The 19,381-nt window shown below is 40.6% G+C and overlaps 1 protein-coding gene across 1 annotated transcript in view; it reads right to left on the bottom strand.

The window, feature by feature from the left end:
• Positions 1–202: 202 nt before the first annotated feature.
• LOC124789715 (glycine-rich protein DOT1-like) overlaps positions 203–19,381 on the bottom strand; it is an 84,617-nt gene continuing 65,438 nt past the window's right edge. The window contains exons 5-6 of the mRNA XM_047257165.1: positions 7,749–7,999; positions 203–485 (exon numbers count right to left, since the gene is read on the bottom strand). Coding sequence (XP_047113121.1) covers positions 432–485; positions 7,749–7,999 — 305 coding nt within the window. The 3' untranslated portion in view covers positions 203–431. The remainder of the gene's footprint in view (positions 486–7,748; positions 8,000–19,381) is intronic.

Here is a 19,381-nt window from a genome sequence, read left to right as displayed (position 1 = left end):
TGTGGAGTACTGGATTCAGTAAATAAAATAATTAACTTTAAGAACAAATATTTTTTTGAGTGGCAACTTCTGCTATAGCTCCTTGCCCTCAATCCTTCAAGATTTTTTTTTTCAGAAACATTCTTTTCATAGTAGAGAAATATTACAATAGTTGCTGGAAATTAAGGATGCCATTTGCCATCATATTATTTAAAATCTGAACAATTTTGGAAATGTATTTATTTAGTATATTGTACATATTCTAAAATAAACAATAAACAGGTAAATAAATATTCTACAAAATAGAAGAAATAGAAAATTGGTGGTGATTTACAATCCAATTTAGGTATCACAGATATCGAATTCCTGAAATGTGGAAACAGGTAGTCACTTGATACCTATAATTTGGTGTGTGTATATGTTGTTGTATTTTGATTATAAAGACGTCATTCTCAGCCCAGGTTGTTGAGGAGCCGATTTACTGAATTCAGTGCAGAAATAGGTATCTGAAAGAGAGAAATGTGATGCTTTAGTGTGAATATGCAGCGTTGCACATGAAACAAAATGAAATAAAACAGATCAAACAGTGATAGCTCAGGTAATACTGATTCATGCATTACGATGTAAACTTAAAACTCTCTTTCCCTTTTACTCTCTCTATTTCTTCCCCTGCATCACGACTCAAAAATGATGATTTATGACTGCAGTTAAGTAGAAGGACCGTCTACTAATCAAATATTTCTTACTGGACCAGAGTCTCAAATATCAAACAGCTATACTCAAAATTACGGAGAAAAAATAGTTTTTGTGAACTGTTGTAATTTCTGAGTGCAGTTAAGTGTGATAATTGTATAAAAGTTATTACTTGCTTAACAAAACATAAATATTTATGATATTACCACGATAAACTACTGTTGATATTGGCGTTGTTCAGTGTTTCGTTGTGCAAGGTTAGTATATGATTAAATTATTTAAGTAAAAATTTCATTTTGATGTAAATTGTTGCTAACATTACCTGTCAATATTTTCCAACAATAATAATTAAAATTCAGTCTTGTAAGGTTCAGGTACTTTAGAATTTGCATACTCGAGTATGAATGTATTTATATTTTGCCATGAGGAGTATTGCCATCGCTGTTGACAGGCATCATTCCCATGAATATACATTGAACTGAAGATGAAAATATACCAACTGCCTTGTTCTGCAGAAAGCACTTTAGTATTTGCATTTTCTGACTCCAATAATGGCTTCACAATTACAAGCAATGTCAAAAACTTGTCGTGGTCGTGTGACAATGAATTGGAAAATGCGAAATGCATAATACATTTTACTTGCTTATCAACATAAATCATGGTAGAAATTTAAACATATTGAATTGACTTAGAAGATGCTTAGTTACTTTTCACTCTACAGTCATATGGAGTGTTTTCTTCTTTAATGAACATGTCTCAGTTTGACGTGCATGTGAAGACTTCAGCATTCATTACAATGTCTTTCACATTAGAAGAGTTACAGGGCATTAACATTAACTTTTCATTTAGTGGAGAGCTGAAACACTGACAGTATCCTTTAGTTCTGTGAAACTGTTTGGTTGTTTTCTTGAAAGACTAGATTGTGAGCAAAATGTGGATCTGGAGTGTTGAAGACTATGCAGAAATTGTTCTGGACCCGACACTTACATCATGATGTTTGCCATGCAAACCCTTATCGTCTTGTATCATACTGTGATAACAAACAAATGATGTAAGTGATATGTATGGTAACAAATAATTAGAAAAGGCATTGAGTCACTAAGAAATAAGACATATCACACGGCTAAACGCCACAACCCAGTGTGAGTAAAACCGAAGCGTGTTGCTTCCATTTAAATAATCGGTTGGTGAACGTAAAACTGGAAGTAAGTTTCAGAGGCAAAATTCATCGTCATAATTGGAGCCCAAAATATCTTGGTGTCATCCTGCACCATATACTATGCTTCAAACAACACCTTCTTAACTTGGCCCAGAAGTTGAGGACTCGAAACAACATTCTCCATAAGCCATGCGGAACTAGCTGGTGATCTTCAGCAACCACTCTGCGATCTTCAGCTCTGGGTTTGGTGTACTCAAGTACTGAGTATTGTGCATGTGTTTGGATGAACAGTCATCATACAAGGCTTGTTGACACCCAGGTGAATACGACAATGCGCATAATATCTGGCGCAATCAGATCTACTCCATTTTATTGGCTTCCACTGTTAACTGGTATAATGCCTGCTGATCTTCACAGATGTGCTGCCCTTATTAGGGAATTCCACAAGTTCTCAAGAAATTCTAATCTACCTGTGCATAGCGACCTGCCACCTTTAAATCGAAAGAGACTGAAGTCACATAATTCAACTCTGTGCGATGCTCCTGACATGGTTTCTAAGGATTTCAAACCCCTTGAAGAATGGAAAGTTCGGTGGGAAGCAGTGACTGATGAGCCCCTGCACAACATCTTCTTAGGTGCTAAACTTCCAAGTGGATTCGACCTACCACGTACGACGGATCTTTTACGTTGAGATAAATTTATTTTATTTTTGTTAGATGTTTTCGTTAAATAGCTGAATAAATTGTAATTAGCAATAATTTAATTAAGCAGAGTGGAAAAGATAAAGTCAAAGAGATGTTCATTGGGCGGACATTGTCGTAATGTAACGTCATTGCGTTGTTCGGTTGTTAAAACAAGTCGTTTGTGTTCCGTTCTGCTGTTCGGTCGTGCGCGTACCTGAAAGGAATTAATTCGGGGACTAAAATACGCTTCCACATAATAGTTACGATTCGATGTCCCGACAAAGGGGTTAGCGTCAGTGATAATTTGAATTGTGGGCGACAGGATTAGTTGTGACAGATACGTGAAAACGGACGTAACGAAAGTTGTTCGCGTATCATCCTTGAACGTGACTTTTTATTTAATTAACGATTGTGGGCTCATTAAAAGCTATTATCTTATGATTAGGATCAATCCCTCTTTCCTCCTAGATGGTGATCATTCATTAACATTTACGTCATAAGAAAAAGGATTATTAATAAAAGTGATGTTAAATGACAATTACGTGTTAATCCGTTCGTGTGGAACCGACGTAATATCTCTGAAATGACATTGATATATAATTTGTGTTAAATACTGAACTGAGATAGGAAGTAAATGAAATTAATGAACATTTGATACTGAGATTATAGAAGCAGAAGCGCTTAAGGTTTCTCTTCTCTAAAATGGGAAAATAGGTGCGAACTTTAACTCAATAGTCGACATTATGTATTGCAAAGACATTAGCGTTTCATACTTATTTTGACGACGCGCTGTTAAACAAAGGAACGGTTAGTTTCTGTACGAGTAATAAAATTAAATCTAAAAACATAATCAATAACGGCGAACTCCTCTTTAACAAACTGCATTGCGTGTCGTCATCGGGCAATAACTGCTCAACCCTGGAGACGTGTGTGGGTAAATTAGAAGTCGGGCATATAAAACAAACTTAAAAATCCATTCAAGCTACAGTGGAGTCGGCACAACACGACGTGGGCAGTTATACACGCAAGACCTGGACTGCCATCAACAGAATCCGTTCCAGCCATGGTCGATGCAGGGATGCTGTCTTTAAATGGAAGAAGCTGCCTAATCCAGCCTGTGACTGTGGGGCTCCATACCAGACTGTTCACCACATTGTCAGTGAATGCAGGATTCGAGCCTATCACGGTGCTGAAGAGGACTTCCTGCTAGCAACTCCAGATGCAGTGCGCTGGATTGAAGGACTGAATATTCAGTTGTAATGCCAAACTTAAGTTTGGGTGCAAATATGTACATATGTTTACGTAATTTAATTATATGAAATGTCTGTGTTAGCCATATGCTAAATAAATAAATAAATCAGTGACTTTGTAACACTTATGTTAGACTTAATTGTGTTTGCTACATGTAGCTTCTACGTTTTCCTACGTGTAATGTAATATCTGTGTTACTATGTTCTTTGGTTCAACATGTGTGTAAATAAGTCTTCTTATTTTCTGTAAAGTTATTTGACAATAATTTATTTGTAATTGAACATTTTGTATCTATGTAATAAAAATATATCAAAGTATCGTGTGTAAAATTGGTTCATGCATGTGGCACGTAGGTTTATATAGATGTATAACCTGAATGGAAGTCCCTCCACCAGGGAAAACTGTAAGCGGGAATGTAAGAAGGTGGTTTGCCGAGAAGTACCGCAAGAAGTGTTTGTGACATACACAGTCGGCGGTCAGCATTCATCCATTTAACACCAGATTTGCTAAATCAAGCAAGAATAACCGCAAGATTGAATTAATTATCCTTCTGATGGTGATATATATTGTCTGTTAAGTCCTGAGATTTGTTGGTTTGCCCTGAATTAATAAACTTCAAAAGAATTAGTGGAAACAAAAAGTCGTAATTAGATTGTTTGATTTTCATTTTTAATAGAATCTTTGCGTAGTGCTAAAGGTAACAGGCAGCTGTTGTGATTATAAGCAGGAGTTATAGGCCATTACAGTTTAAATTTTTTCGGTGTTATTATTTAATTAATTGGTTTTAATAGTGCTTTTCTTCACATTATTGTGTTTATGTGTGTATCCTTATTCTGTTTGTTTTAAGTGGTTGTCCTAAACCCAGTCAGTAGGTAGAGCAGTCTCTGAATCACTTCCCCTCCCCCGACAGCCTGATCCGGTAGTTCAGTAATTCTCACAGCGAACGTGTTCATGAAGTGCAACAACCATTCTAGAGATGTTTCAGTTCTTGTAAATCTAACTGGCTACAACTTATTGAAAATGTAACAGATTAAGATTTCTCTTATGCGCTACATAATGCTCCATCTGAAAACAAATAATAACCATGTTGGTTAGCATTACAGTTCGATATTTATTTCTACTATACTGTCTTTCAATAGTAATGTATTAAAGTCACCGCACATCTGGATTAGCTTGCACCCTCCTTACAAACTGTTAGTGTGTAATGAACACTGTCTTTTTTGCTTTAGTACAGACGGTGCACGTTGGTGACAGATACTTCGTTGCTAAAACATTTTAAACTTTCATGTGTGTTGCTCATGGTTAGCTGCCTGTCACAATTCTTGCTAGATTATACTGTCAGTTTGAAGTTCAATTTACAAAGCAGATTTAAGACCCATGTAAAGCTACAACAGTAGTCAGTTTTCTTCATTAACAGTGTATTTACTTGGACTCACATTGCCTAATTACCCTCTTTTATTTAGGAGACATCTGTTTCACTTTACAACCACAATAGAATTGGCTCCATTCCAGATAAATTACACTACTGGCCATTAAAATTGCTACACCATGAAGATGACGTGCTACAGACGCTAAATTTAACCAAAAGGAAGAAGATGCTGTCATATGCAAATAATTAGCTTTTCAGAGCATTGACACAAGGTTGGCGCCGATGGCGACACCTACAACGTGCTGACACGAGGAAAGTTTCCAACCGATTTCTCATACACAAACAGCAGCTGACCGGCGTTGCCTGGTGAAACGTTGTTTTGATGCCTCGTGTAAGGAGGAGAAATGCGTACCATCACGTTTCCGACTTTGATAAAGGTCGGATTGTAGCCTATCACGATTGCGGTTTATCGTATCGCGACATTGCTGCTCGCGCTGGTCGTGACTCAGTGACTGTAGCAGAATATGGAATCGGTGGGTTCAAAAAAATGTTCAAATGTGTGTGAAATCTTACGGGACTTAACTGCTAAGGTCATCAGTCGCTACGCTTACACACTACTTAATCTACATTATCCTAAGGACAAACACACACACCCATGCCAGAGGGACTGATGTGGACTGACAATGCAGCCAGTCCACAGTGACGGGTAGCCGAAAGAAAGGCACGCGTACACACACGCCGACTGGCGTGAAGTCTGGAACAGGATAACTATTGAATGGTAGCAAGGCAAGTACGTAGCTGCTTTATACTTAGCTTTTAATCTTTGTTGGTTTACAACGTTCTTGATGAGACATTTCATATGATAACTCTCAAACTATGTAAGGCTAATGGCGCCTTGCTAGGTCGTAGCCATGGACTAAGCTGAAGGCTATTCTAACTGTCTCTCGGCAAATGAGAGGAAGGCTTCGTCCGTATAGTCGCTAGCAATGTCGTCCGTACAACTGGGGCGAGTGCTCGTCCGTATCTCGAGACCTGCCTTGTGGTGGCGCTCGGTCTGCGATCACACAGTGGCGACACGTGGGTCCGACATGTACTAAATGGACCGCGGCCGATTTAAGCTACCACCTAGCAAGTGTGGTGTCTGGCGGTGACACCACAGAGACGACTTGAACCTCCGCCGGGACCAGCCGCACAGTCCATGACTGCAGCGCCCTAGACCGCTCGGCTAACCCAGCACGAATCGGTGAGTTCAGGAGGGTAATACGAAACGCCGTGCTGGATCCCAACGGACTCGTATCACTAGCAGTCGAGATGACAGACATCTTATCCCCATGGATGGATCGTGCAGCCACGTCTCGATCCCCGAGTCAACAGATGGGGACGTTTGCAAGACAACAACTATCTGGACGAACAGTTCGACAACGTTTGCAGCAGCATGGACTATCAGATCGGAGACCATTGCTGTGGTTACCCTTGACGCTGCATCACAGACGGAGTGCCTGCTATGGTGTACTCAACGACGAACTTGGGTGCACGAATGGCAAAACGTCATTTTTTCGGATGAATCCAGGTTCTGTTTACAGCGTCATGATCGTCGCATCCGTGTTTGGCAACATCGCGGTGAACGCACATTGGAAGAGAGTATTCGTCATCGCCATTCTGGCGTATCACCTGGCGTGATGGTATGGGGTGCCATTGGTTACACGTCTCGATCACCTCTTGTTCGCACTGACGGCACTTTGAACAGTGGACGTTACATTTCAGATGTGTCACGACCCGTGGCTCTAGCCTTCATTCGATCCCTGCGAAACCCTACATTTCAGCAGGATAATGCACGCCCGCATGTTGCAGGTCCTGTACGGGCGTTTCTGGATACGGAAAATGTTCGACTGCTGCCCTGGTCAGCACATTCTCCAGATCTCTCAGCAATTGAAAACGTCTGGTCAATGGTGGCCGAGCAACTGGCTCGTCACAATACGCGAGTCATTACTCTTGATGAACTGTGGTATCGTGTTGAAGCTTCATGGGCAGCTTTACCTGTACACGCCATCCAAGCTCTGATTGACTGAGTGCCCAGACATATCAATGCCGTTATTACGCCCAGATGTGGTTGTTCTGGGTACTGATTTCTCAGGATCTGTGCATCCTAATAGCGTGAAAATATAATCACTTGCCATTTCTAGTATAATATATGTGTCCAATGAATGCCCGTTTATCAAATGCATTTCTTCTTGGTGTAGCAATTTTAATGGCCAGTAGTGTAACTATTGCTTACTATCAATAAGTAATCTACCTGATAACGTAACGAAGTCCGATACCTTAACATCTGTACACGATTACGACCAACTTAAAATCCTGTATCGAGAGTAACGTTCTTGGCATCTTGTCCTTGTTGTGGGAACAGCCAATAGTGTTATACCTGTCTTTTGTCTTAACAGGAGTAGCAATAGTCGGCAGAGTTACAACTTGTCCTGAAAAGTCCCTGACAGCAGAAACCATCAGTTTAAGAGGTGAGACTGTTTGAATCATCTGTGATATTCCAAGGTAAATGTGTTTCCCCTATTTCTCGTTACACGGCTGGAAGGAGGAGACTAGCAGAGATTGTGGCACTCACGTTGAAGATGGCGTCGTAGTTGACGGGGTGGCCGCCTGCAGTGCCCCCTGCCGAGGCCGACGCCGAGGCGCCGGCGCTGGACGCGGCACCCGAGCGCGAGCCCACGGCTCCCTGATGGCTGGCGCTGTTGGAGCTGCCCTGGCTGTACGTGTACGTCTTCTTGGGGTAGTGCCGTCCCGCGCCCCCGTAGTTGCCGTAGCCTCCGTAGTTGCCGTAGCCTCCGTATTTCACCACCGTCACCCCTCCAGAGGCTACACAGTCCAACACAACGAAATAAATTTTCAAGTGAGCCACTCGGTGACAAATAATAAATATCTAGGACAAATAGAGGTGTAGGGTGGGGGGAGAGAGAACAGTGGCGGAGTGGGGATAGAGTTGAAGTGAGGATGAGGAGGGAGGTTGAGACAAACGTGCGTACCAATGATGAAAAAGTGAAGGAGCGGGTGGGGAGGGCTAGCTGGTAGGAGATGGGAAAGGAGGGTTAAATTACGGGGTTTTTCAAAAGATAACAAAGTAGCCTCGAGGCTAGCGCATTGCTAGTTTCACTTATCATACAATTAAATACATCCAAGAAAAATTACCAGTTATTGATAGTATGCAAAAACGTAGTATAAGATATCGTGCCCACTGAAACTTCCTTTTCTCAGCCACACCCTCTATTGGAGTGCCACAATGCAATTAATTGTATAACAAATGTACTGATAGTACGCTATTCTCGAGGTTACTTTGTTAACATTGAAAATCCTTATATTTCTCCCCACCCTTCCGACATCCACTTATTATGAGCCACTCTTCCCCCCTCCCATACACCCATATATTTTTAAATGTTTGGTTTTTATCCTTCTCTTTTCTTCACTTAACATGCGTCTGTACAATACCGCATTCCTGAATACATACAGTGATATGTGCAAACCAATTAAGATACATAATACAATGCATAGATATTTCATGATTTCATGTAATTGAAATATGTGCATGATAGTGACCATGATGAACGATAAATAGTAGTGACTGTCCACAGTTAGACTGAATATATATATTTCACAGTAATGTCACCAATTTTGTATTCATAATAGCAAAGTTTATGCATGTATCTCTGAAGAACTTTACAATTACATCTATTGGTAAATGATCGATGTAAGGTGATGACCACATAGTTTTAGGTAGTTGGTTGTGTCACACGTTCTTATCAAAAGTTTGAACTGTGGAGTCAGTTACATGCTGTGCATTTCCCATCTGAATTTTGTTTTCATAAGCAATGAGATGAATACACTAAGCAGATTCAGAGGGATGTAGGTTGCAGTAGGTACTGGGAGATGAAGAAGCTTGCACAGGATAGAGTAGCAGTCTCAGGACTGAAGACCACAACAACAAGAAGAAGGAATGACATCTCTTTCTATGGGATGGAGATCCACATAAGGTCACAAACCATTTAATTGTAAGACAAATGTAACTGACACTGCACTAACCTCATGGCTATTACGTTATCTTTTGAAAACCAATGCAATTTCCCCTTCTTTCCCGCCACCTTGCCTCTTAGGACTCCCTTCGTTCCCCTTCATTCTGTTTCGTCATTGCTACCCACGTTTATCTCAACCTTTCACATACCTCGTACTCAGCCTCAGCCCCACGACAGGTCTGTTCTCTCTCCCCACCCCCCAACCACCCCCATCTTCGTCCACAATTTTAACGATTTATTCTTATCTTCCTTCCCTTCATTCCATGTACACATACGCAGTGATTAATGCACACCTACTGGGATAAATGTAAATTTTATCGTTAACTAATGAATTTTATAAACTCAAAGTAGGTTCATAATGTTGTCCATCATAAACTGCATACAGCAGTCAATATTTACAACGAGGCTACGGTCGTATACAGTTTATAAGTAAATCAATAACTCTGTATCTGCACTACGATATTTTACCCATGTACATCCTATGAAGGACTGTGCTTTCACATTGATCTCTTAAAGAACAATATGAAGTAATTTGACTCATTTCATCACTACACTTCTTGCATTTGCAGCCTGTCAGAGGCTTTTGCAAGTAAATTTAAATGAGAGATGTATAATGAGTTTCGTATTTACTGTGTACGTAAATGGTGAGTTTTGTCTCAAGCTATCTCATCTATCGGTTTGTGATGTAACTCTAGTTAGTACTTTTTCTCTAAATGCAACACCCTCTATTGGTTTGTGTTTGAACTCCACTTACTTCTGTTAGAATACGATTACTTGTAGGAAAAATGTAATAGACAGTTTGTTGGTTTTAAGATTACTTCTTAACTTTTTAAAATTTTTAAAAAATTATGTACACAATCGTGTGGGTAATCGGCAAACGTATCACTGCACCAGTGCCCTCCTGCCTCCGACTTTAATTAAGATCACGCAGCGTTATGATCAGTTTGCTCTTGGCTGTGGTACACAACAGATAACGAGACAGAATGTACTCGGTTTCAAGAGTATTTCAGCATTAACATTTTTTATACTTTTAAAATTTCGGACGATATATCGATGAATTTTAGGAGATTCATTGTGACATTTATGTAACCATTACTTACTTATAATACCTTATATATACTTCTTCGTAACCCTTGGAAAAGATATAGTATCGAAATGCGTAAAGCAATTTTCATCCAGTAAAACGTGTAACTGAGACAAGCAAAGTTTTAGTGACTAATTACAGCACCAAGAAGGACTCAGCTGGTTGGCTCTGCATCAGAGGAAGGTGTAGAGCAAGGTAAGATACTTTTTTGCAGCATGCTGTGTTAATAACGGGAGAGCAAATTGTGTTAACCAGTTTTATGTAGAAAACAGCCAAGATATAGCTTTTGTATTTAATGACAAGTTTTAGGTTACCTGAACCTAATTTCAAATCATCCTGTGGAAGGGAAAGTTAAAATCACAATTTATATAATAACTGGCTACAAAAATGTAGTGCATATCACAAGATACAGAGCATGTCATACAGGATATTTATACCAAACGGACCAAATGCTATATTCGATAACAGCATACAAATAATGTTATGATTGTACACACACTTCTATCAACGTCAAGTTTTTCAGTAAAGACTAGCAGGGCAAACATACAACTGATAGTCTACTTCCTACACTGTCACAAGGAGACGACAGGTAGGGGGCGTTCCATAAGGATGCAGTGAATTTTATTACAATTACCAATCATCAAAGCCAAAAAATTAATACTCTAGAAGTACAAGTCAACTACCACATTATGGTTTTTTAAAATTTTCCAGAAACAGCAAGCCTTTTGAAAGCTCTTTACAAATTTTTCCGAAAAAAGCAAGATATTTAAAAGCGAAGAACAGTAAACAACAGCAGCGCCACATACGGCGTAAATAAACAAAAGTCGTATGCTATGGTGACTGATAACATCATTCGTTGTGAAACATAAATGCTGTGGAAAGAAACATAGTATGACACTGAAAAAAGCATTACCTTTCTAATTACTTCATACTCATAAAACACTTAACGAGAAGCAAACCTAACAGAATACACGCCAATGAAAATATTTTTAGTGACTTCATAGGTAAAACAGAAATTAAAATGCTTGGTTGTGTCTTCCACTGTCCAAAATGCTATGTTTCATAAAGGTATACAATATGATATGTGTATTTTAACCAGTAGTGAAGCAGGGTGTCACATGCGTAAAATACATAAAGGGTTAAAACCAAAGAGGAACATCCATCCCGGAGAGAGGCAAGAAATGAAGCACCTCCCGGGAAGAAATAAGTTGGCGGGGATAGGGTACAATTTGTTCGTTTACAAGAACATGTCTGCAGCCCTGGTACATATTGAGATACCTGCGCCACAGTGCCTTATCACACAGCTACAGAAGCCAAAACTAAGTGGCGATGTCGATTGACATGATGCAGTCTCGTGCTGCAATTCGTTTCCCGCATGTGAAGGACAACAGCTCCTTCTGAGCTGGTCGAAGTGCACCATTGAATGATATTGAGGTGCAGACACCTCAAGCTTGATCAGAAAAGTATGAAAGATGAAGGGCGAAGTGGAGGACCACCCATCTCTAAAGAAATGGGATTTTCAACAGATGTGGAGGCCGAGGTGTTCGAAGACGTGTATATCAAAGTAGGAACGACTGTAGAAAGACAATCATGTCTCAGTTTTCAGCTGGGTTTCAAGACTGTTTGCGCGATTCAAACAGCCGGCCGAACCGAGAAAGCCACAGAAATGTTGCAACTGGATCAGACCAGTGCGGATGACTTATTGAATATATGAATCACCATAGAAGAGCGCTGGATATTTCACTATGATCTCGAGATAAAGGAGAAAAGCAAAGCACTGGAAACAGGTAGTTTCACAACTACCGAAAACGACGCAGAGGCAACCATTATCGGGCAAAGAGTTTCTCAGTGCTTTTCGGAACTGCTATGGTGTGGAGCTGACAGATTATGCTGGTAAGAGGCAAACCATCACAGCGGCATAGTATCGAAAGCTGACGATATTACGGAAGGCGTCACGGAAAGCTATCAACAGCTCCTCAACAACATCCGAGCTCATCCTCTTCATGACACAGTCACACATGCTATTTCTTTGGACTATCAAATTTTTACTCTCCCTCCCGTATTTGCCTGACATGCTACACAGTAACTTACCTCCTCTTTCTTCAGGTGAAGGAACCACTCAATGGCAAGCATTTCCAGAATACTGACGACGTCTTGTTTCTGATGGGCATTTCCAAAAGGCAGACGTTTACAAAGAAGGTGAGCGTCATTGGGAAAAATGCGAAGCATTGAAAGGTGAATATGTAAAGATCAGCTAACATCGTCACCAAAATTAAAGGTCGTCTTGATAAGAATGACTTCACAGCTAGTCGTAATAACATTTGTTAGTGTGATGAAAACACGTGCAGTGCAATTTTAAATGTTGTGTAGTGGCACGTTTAAAATGCACCCAGTTATCTTTGGTTTTCTGCTATCCAAATTTCACTAATATATAGGAAATGCTGAAAAACTTCAGTTCGAAGACGACTGAATATAGATGACAGTTACCCCGAGAAAGGCAACTCGCAAAGTACCACTATTAACTGGAACATCTAGATCTATGGCTCAACTCCTCGCATACTGCTTCTGAATGTATCACGAAAAACACATTATGCTGACTGCAACGCGCATACAGACATTTAAGCAGTCATTATTCGCGGAACATGTGGTGCATTGTCTCACAGTCGTTAGTACGACGGCGGGCTGTAAAGCAATGCTTCCGAATTTTTTATGTGAAAACTCTTAGTTATTATATTCTACACCTTTGTTGTTCATATCTGTACAGCGCATATGCAAAATAATATGAACGTCTGTTATTACTTGGGAATGGTTTATTAATAAGGAGCTGGACCCCAATTTGCTATTACTTGGGAATGGTTTATTAATAAGGGGTTGGACCCAAATTTGCTCGTAATACAGCTGCGATTCTTCTTGGAATATTGGCAGATAATGATTGTACAGTCTCCAGTGGAATGTTATGCCACTCTTCGATCCAGAAACTCTTCTAACGTTGCAGTTCAGTTCCGTGCTCCTCATATCACGATTGTACTGTCCTGGCTGTGTGAATGGGTGCATTGTCGTCCTGAAATATGGCATCATTGTTGCTGAACGACATTTGAATCATGGGGTGCACCTGATCTCTTAAAATGTTCATATAATAGTTGGCTGTAACACGGCCTTTGAGACTAATGATGGGACGAACAGAATACCATGATATGGCTGCACACACCATCACACTTCCACCTCCATGCTTAACCGTCGGAATCAAGAAGACAGGACTGTAGGCTTCTTTTAACATTCTCCAGACGTAAACCCGGTCCGACGTTGTAAATAACGAAAACGTCCACTGATCAGCCGTCCAGGATTTATGCTCCTGACACTATGTTTTACGCTTCTTTGCGTTGGTTGTGGTCACTAATGGTTTTGGTATAGCAGCTCGTCCTTGTATATTCGCTTTATGGAGTTCTCGACAGAGAACCATTTCAACAGTGTGTTGCTGTTCCTGCACAGCTTGTTTAACTGCACGTTCAGATGGAAATGTGAACTTACAAGAAAACGTGTTTCTCGAAAAGTGCCGAAAACCCTGGTAAACACTCCACGATCAGCAATTCGACATGTCGGAAATCGCCGATGGTATTCTTCCATGGCCGTCCGTTGTGGCCGAGCTGTTCTAAGCGCTTCAGTCTGGAACCGCGCGACCGCTACGGTCGCAGGTTCGAATCTTGCCTCGGGCATGGATGTGTGTGATGTCCTTAGGTTAGTTAGGTTTAAATAGTTCTAAGTTCTAGGGGACTGATGACCTCAGATGTTAAGTCCCATAGTGCTCAGAGCCATTTATTCTTCCAAAGCAGCAGGAGCACTACCAGCACTAGAAGCAGTAGCCATACACTCTATCTGCACTGTCTTCATTAGTGTAAATGTGTGGCATTTTATACAGCTTGTGTACAAACATAGTTAATCGTTGCTTCTCTCTGGTACACACTCAGTTCCTCGCACTACTTTACTCGTAATACACCACGGACAGCTGAGAGTTAACGGGCTAATTTAATGGCAGAAAGACATCCCGAGCAAAGAAGTTGAAATCAACGAGGCAGAGAGGGCTGGAACAAAATGTTAAAGAGTTTGGATTGGTGAGAAACACGCGTGCGCGATACTATCACAGAAACAAATGTATACTAAATGTATTCTAAATTGTAAAGCTTTCGGAATGGGGCAATATGTTCATATAAAGTTTCTTGCTTCAGATGAGCGTTCCTGACATATCCCTGAATATTGACGTTTCCTCCTGGGACACGCTTTTACAGGCTATCCGTATGTACTATATGAGAACTCTTTGTTTTAATACGAGTACAACAGAAGTTTGTACGCTGTTAGAATTTTACTTTATTTCCTCTTATGTTCTATATGAAACTGTGCAATTTTAAACGGAATTACAACCTGTTATATATACTTCTTAGATTCTCGCACGCCCCTTGCACTTGCGCCGCGTTACTTAATTGTCAAAAGACTGTTCGAGCAGGCTCGTTACTGTATCAACCACTGTGGCATATCTCGATCCAGTTTGACAGCAAATATAGTTTGGCCACACCTATGTGAGATCTGAATTTCTTCTGATTTTACCTTTCGACCATTTTGTGAGGCGTATGTGCTAGTAAGTGATATGTTGCTTGATTCTTTATTGAATACGAGCTCTTGGAATTTTTACAGTAGTCCACGCCTCTTTTTAATTTCATTTTGCTTTCTTACAAAATTTTGCATGATCCTGAACCACAGCGACGAGAAGTTAATCCAAGTTTATGATTGAGATTTGTTCAATATGTTATATTACAAGGTAAAGGAAACGTTCCCAGAGACACTAAATGGAAAATATTATTATCTATTACTCGTATTATACCATTTTCACGCCTTAGTTTCCTATCTTTTAAGTTCACTGCCAGGCTACTAGGCACATGTCGTTCTGTTTTCGTGTCGTAACAGGGGTAGTTCTCTGCTTATGTTTTGGTGTTCTGTGTTCTCCACTCACGACACTTTCCCTCATTTCTCTGCAGAGAACCTGCTCATTCCGTATTTTGCCAGTCCACTTAATTTACAACATTCTCTTGTAGCGCCGCACCTAGAAGTGCTTCGATTCTCTTCTGTTCACTTTTCCTTCGCAGTTCATGATACATTACCATTCAATGCTGTGATTCAAACGTACAATCTCAGAAAATTCTTTCTCAGAAATAAGCCCACGTGTGATACCAATAGAATTCTTTTGGCCAGGAATTCCCTTTTTGATTTTGTTTGTCTGCTTCTTATGTCTTCCTTCCTTCGTCCATCATGGGTTATTTTGCTTCTAATGTAGCGTATTTCCTTAACTTCGTCTTTTTAGTAATCACCAGTTTTGATGTTCAGTTTCTTGCTATTCTCTGCTACTTCTCGTTACTTTCTTCTTTCTTCGATCTACTCTCAATCCATGTTCTGTACTCATTAGAACGTTTATTCCACCCGACAGGTCCTGTACTTCCCCATCTCCTTCATTAAAGGCTAGCAATATCATTAGCGAATCTTATTATAGATATCCTTTCACACTGAATTTTAATCCCAATAATGAAACTCGTTTTATTTTCATCATTGCTTCTTTTTAAAACGAGCACATCGTTCTAGATCGTCTAATCTTATTGTTTCCTCTTGGTTCTTGTATATATTTGATATTACCCTTCCTTCTCTGTAGTTTATTCATATTTTTGTACCATTTTACATTGTTGAACGCTTTTTGCAGGTCGACAAGCGTCTTGATTTTTCTTCAGTCTTGCTGAGCGCAATGTCATGACTGCCTCTCTGGTGTCTCTACCTTTTCTTAAGCCAAACTGATCCGCAATTTTTTCCCTTTTTTCTGTATATATTATTCTTGTCAGCAACTTTGATGCATGTGCTTTTAAGCTGATTGTGTGATAGCTCTCATAGTTGCAAGTTGTTTCTGTTGTGTTTTCCCGAAAGTCTGCTGATGTGGCGGCAGTCCCATAGATCCTGTACAACAATATGAATAGTCATTTTGTTGTCACTTTTCCCTAAGGGATGGGTGTTATCTATTCCTTCTGACTTGCATGATCATAAGTATTCGAAAGCTGTTTTAAATTTCGATTCTAGTACTGGATCATCCATCTACCTCACACCAACTACAATTTATTCTTCTATCACGTCATCACACAATTCCAGACAAACCCTACTTCTTTTAGAAGCCTTCAATGTACTCTTTCCATCCGTCCACGCTCTCCTCCTCTTTTAACACTGATATTTCCATCGATCCCTTAATTTTACCTTCGCTGCTTCTAATTTCACCGAGGGCTGTTTTGGCCTTTTTATATGCTATAGTCGGTCCTTCCGACAGCCATTTAGTTTTCTATTTCTTCACATTTTTCATGTAGCCATTTCGCCTTGACTTCCCCTCCTTTTCTGTTTCTTTCATTTTTAAGTGATTTATATTTCTGCATTCCCGTCTCTTACTCAATAATTTTGTTCTTCCTTCTACCGTCGATCAACGGAAGTAGGTTTCTTCTTCTGTCACCCGTCACCCAAGATTTCTTCGTGGTTACCGTCCTAATATCTATGTTTGCCTTTCCGCATGTGTGACTGAACTTTTTAGAGATATCCACTCCTCTTCAACTGAACTGCCTACTGTGGTGTTCCGTATCGCAGTGCAGACATCTTCAGCGAACTACAAACGCGTCTCACCCTTGAGCATGAGTTCAGTGTCCAACTTACTTTCATAATAATTCTTCCGTACGATTCTCTTACAGTCTAATCTTCGTTATTACTAAATTGTGAGATGGGTCCATGTCGTTTCCTTGGTACGCCTTACAATCGATAATCGTTTTTCGGAATTTTTGTCTAGCCATGTTGTAGTCCAGCTGAAATATCTACTCATTTATCCAGGCCTTTTCGACGTATACCTCCTCCTCTTGTGAGTTTTGAAAAGAGGAATTGCCTTTACTACTTAAAAATTATTGCAGAATCTAATTAGTCTTCTCTCCCATTGCTGCTACCATGCCCATATTCTCCCGAAATTCTTTCTTCGACTCCTTCCCTCACAACCGCTTTCCAATACTCGTGCTTATTAGATTTTCATCTCGCTTTACATACGGAATTACCCGCTCAGTATCCTTATATACTTCCCCTATCTCTTGATCTTCTACTTTCGACTACGACGTGTATACATGGTTTACTGTCGATTCTGATGAGAACAACCCAGTCACTAAACTGTTCACACTAACTCGTTCCCTGCCCTACTTTTCCAATCCTCATGCTTATTAGATTTTCATCTCGCTTTACATACGGAATTACCCGCTCAGTATCCTTACATACTTCCCCTATCTCTTGATCTTCTACTTTCGACTACGACATGTATACATGGTTTACTATCGATTCTGATGAGAACAACCCAGTCACTAAACTGTTCACACTAACTCGTTTCCTGCCCTACTTTTCTGTTTACAATAAATCCTACTGATGTTATACCATTTCTGCTGCTGTTGATACTACACTATAGTCGTCTGACCCGAAATCCTTGTGTTCGTTCCCCTGCCTTTTATCTAGATTGAGGCTCAACATTTCCCTTTTCAGATTTTCTGTCTTCTCTACCACTCTGAAACTTCTGACATTCCACTCCCCGACTTGTAGATCGTTACGTTTCGTCGTTTATCACATTTTTTCCTCACAGTCACCTCGTCTTGGCGGGTAACTCCCGGAGATCAGCATGGGGGACTAATTCGGAATCTTTGGCCAATGGAGAGATCATCGTGACACTTTTTCAATTACAGGACACATTTCCTGTGGGTCGCCTTTATTTGTCTTTAATGCAGTGCTTTCCGTTGTCTACTGCATCCTCACACCTTTGATTTTAGCTGATTCAGCCTATTCTTAGGAGCAGTGTTCCATCCCAAGGACAAGGGAGGAACGTGAACATCTGTCCACTCCTCCGACCTCTTTGATAAGGCCAGTGGCCGAACATGGATGACTTCTTATACCGGAAGTCTTCGGCCACCCTTGCTGATGATATTTATTCAAAATCTAAACAGTGGGCAGATTCGACTCCAGGGGCCAGGAAGTTTTAATTACTAGCAAAAGATGCTGTCCCTAGCCGGGGCTCTCGGAACATACCCACGCTCAAAATGATGCAGCATTTTATTCTATTATCGTTCCTGTTGCAAGAGTCTAGGTCGCAGTTCAAAGGATGAAAGCTACGTAGCTCGTAGTCAGGTACCGGAGGAACAATAGCGCTCTGAAAAAAGCGATGTGAGAATGTGGTCGGGCGCGGCCTTCGCAACGCGGCCTCGGCGTGGCCTGGCGTGCCGACACTGGAAAGAGCCTGCTCTGGCCCTCCCGGAAGCCTGATTGGAGCTCCCGTGCACGCCGCACCCGCTGACAGCCGAATGCGTCAAGAGTGTTTTCCGTATTGTCGCCTAGTGAAGAAAATACGAGCTTAGCGAATATCGGCCTAGCTATGTGCCTGTATTAAGCGATTCAGGGTAGAGAGAACTTGACATATCGTTGTTAAAACAAAGAAATGGTTAGATGTTATAGTAACTTCAGGCGTCCCCTGACAGTGCTATAGGACGGCTACCTCTGTCGATGTGTATAAGGCAACTCATCGACATGCCGGAAACTACGTGAAGCTGTTAGATTATAACGCTATCACTTATAGAGAAGTTGCAACGCTAGGAAACTGTAGCGGACAAACTATTAATGACCTCTTAAAAAAAAGGAAAAAATAATGGTGTCCTTGGAACGCTGTAGATGGATTAGAAGTGAAGTGACCCTCCACCGGTGGCGTACTTCATAGCAGTGAAATGGTATGTACACTGATGAGCCAAAACATTATGACCACTTGCTTGTCGTCTCTGGAACGAAATACATCACTGAATCTGGGTGTCAGGGATCCGACAGTTTGTTGGTAGGTTTGTGGAAGTGTGTGGCATATATATATTTCTACGCAAACGTCATGTAATTCCAGTAAATAACGGGCCACTGATTTACGTACGTGGTAATGGCGCCTAACAGAGACCCAAATGGGAGCCATAGGATTTATATCAGGCGAATCTGGTCGCCGAGACACCGACGTGAATTCACTAT

This window comes from Schistocerca piceifrons, chromosome 3 (genome assembly GCF_021461385.2).
Source record: "Schistocerca piceifrons isolate TAMUIC-IGC-003096 chromosome 3, iqSchPice1.1, whole genome shotgun sequence".
Lineage (NCBI taxonomy): Eukaryota > Metazoa > Arthropoda > Insecta > Orthoptera > Acrididae > Schistocerca > Schistocerca piceifrons.
Note: the sequence above shows the minus strand (reverse complement) of the source record. Positions and strands in the feature narration are given on the sequence as shown.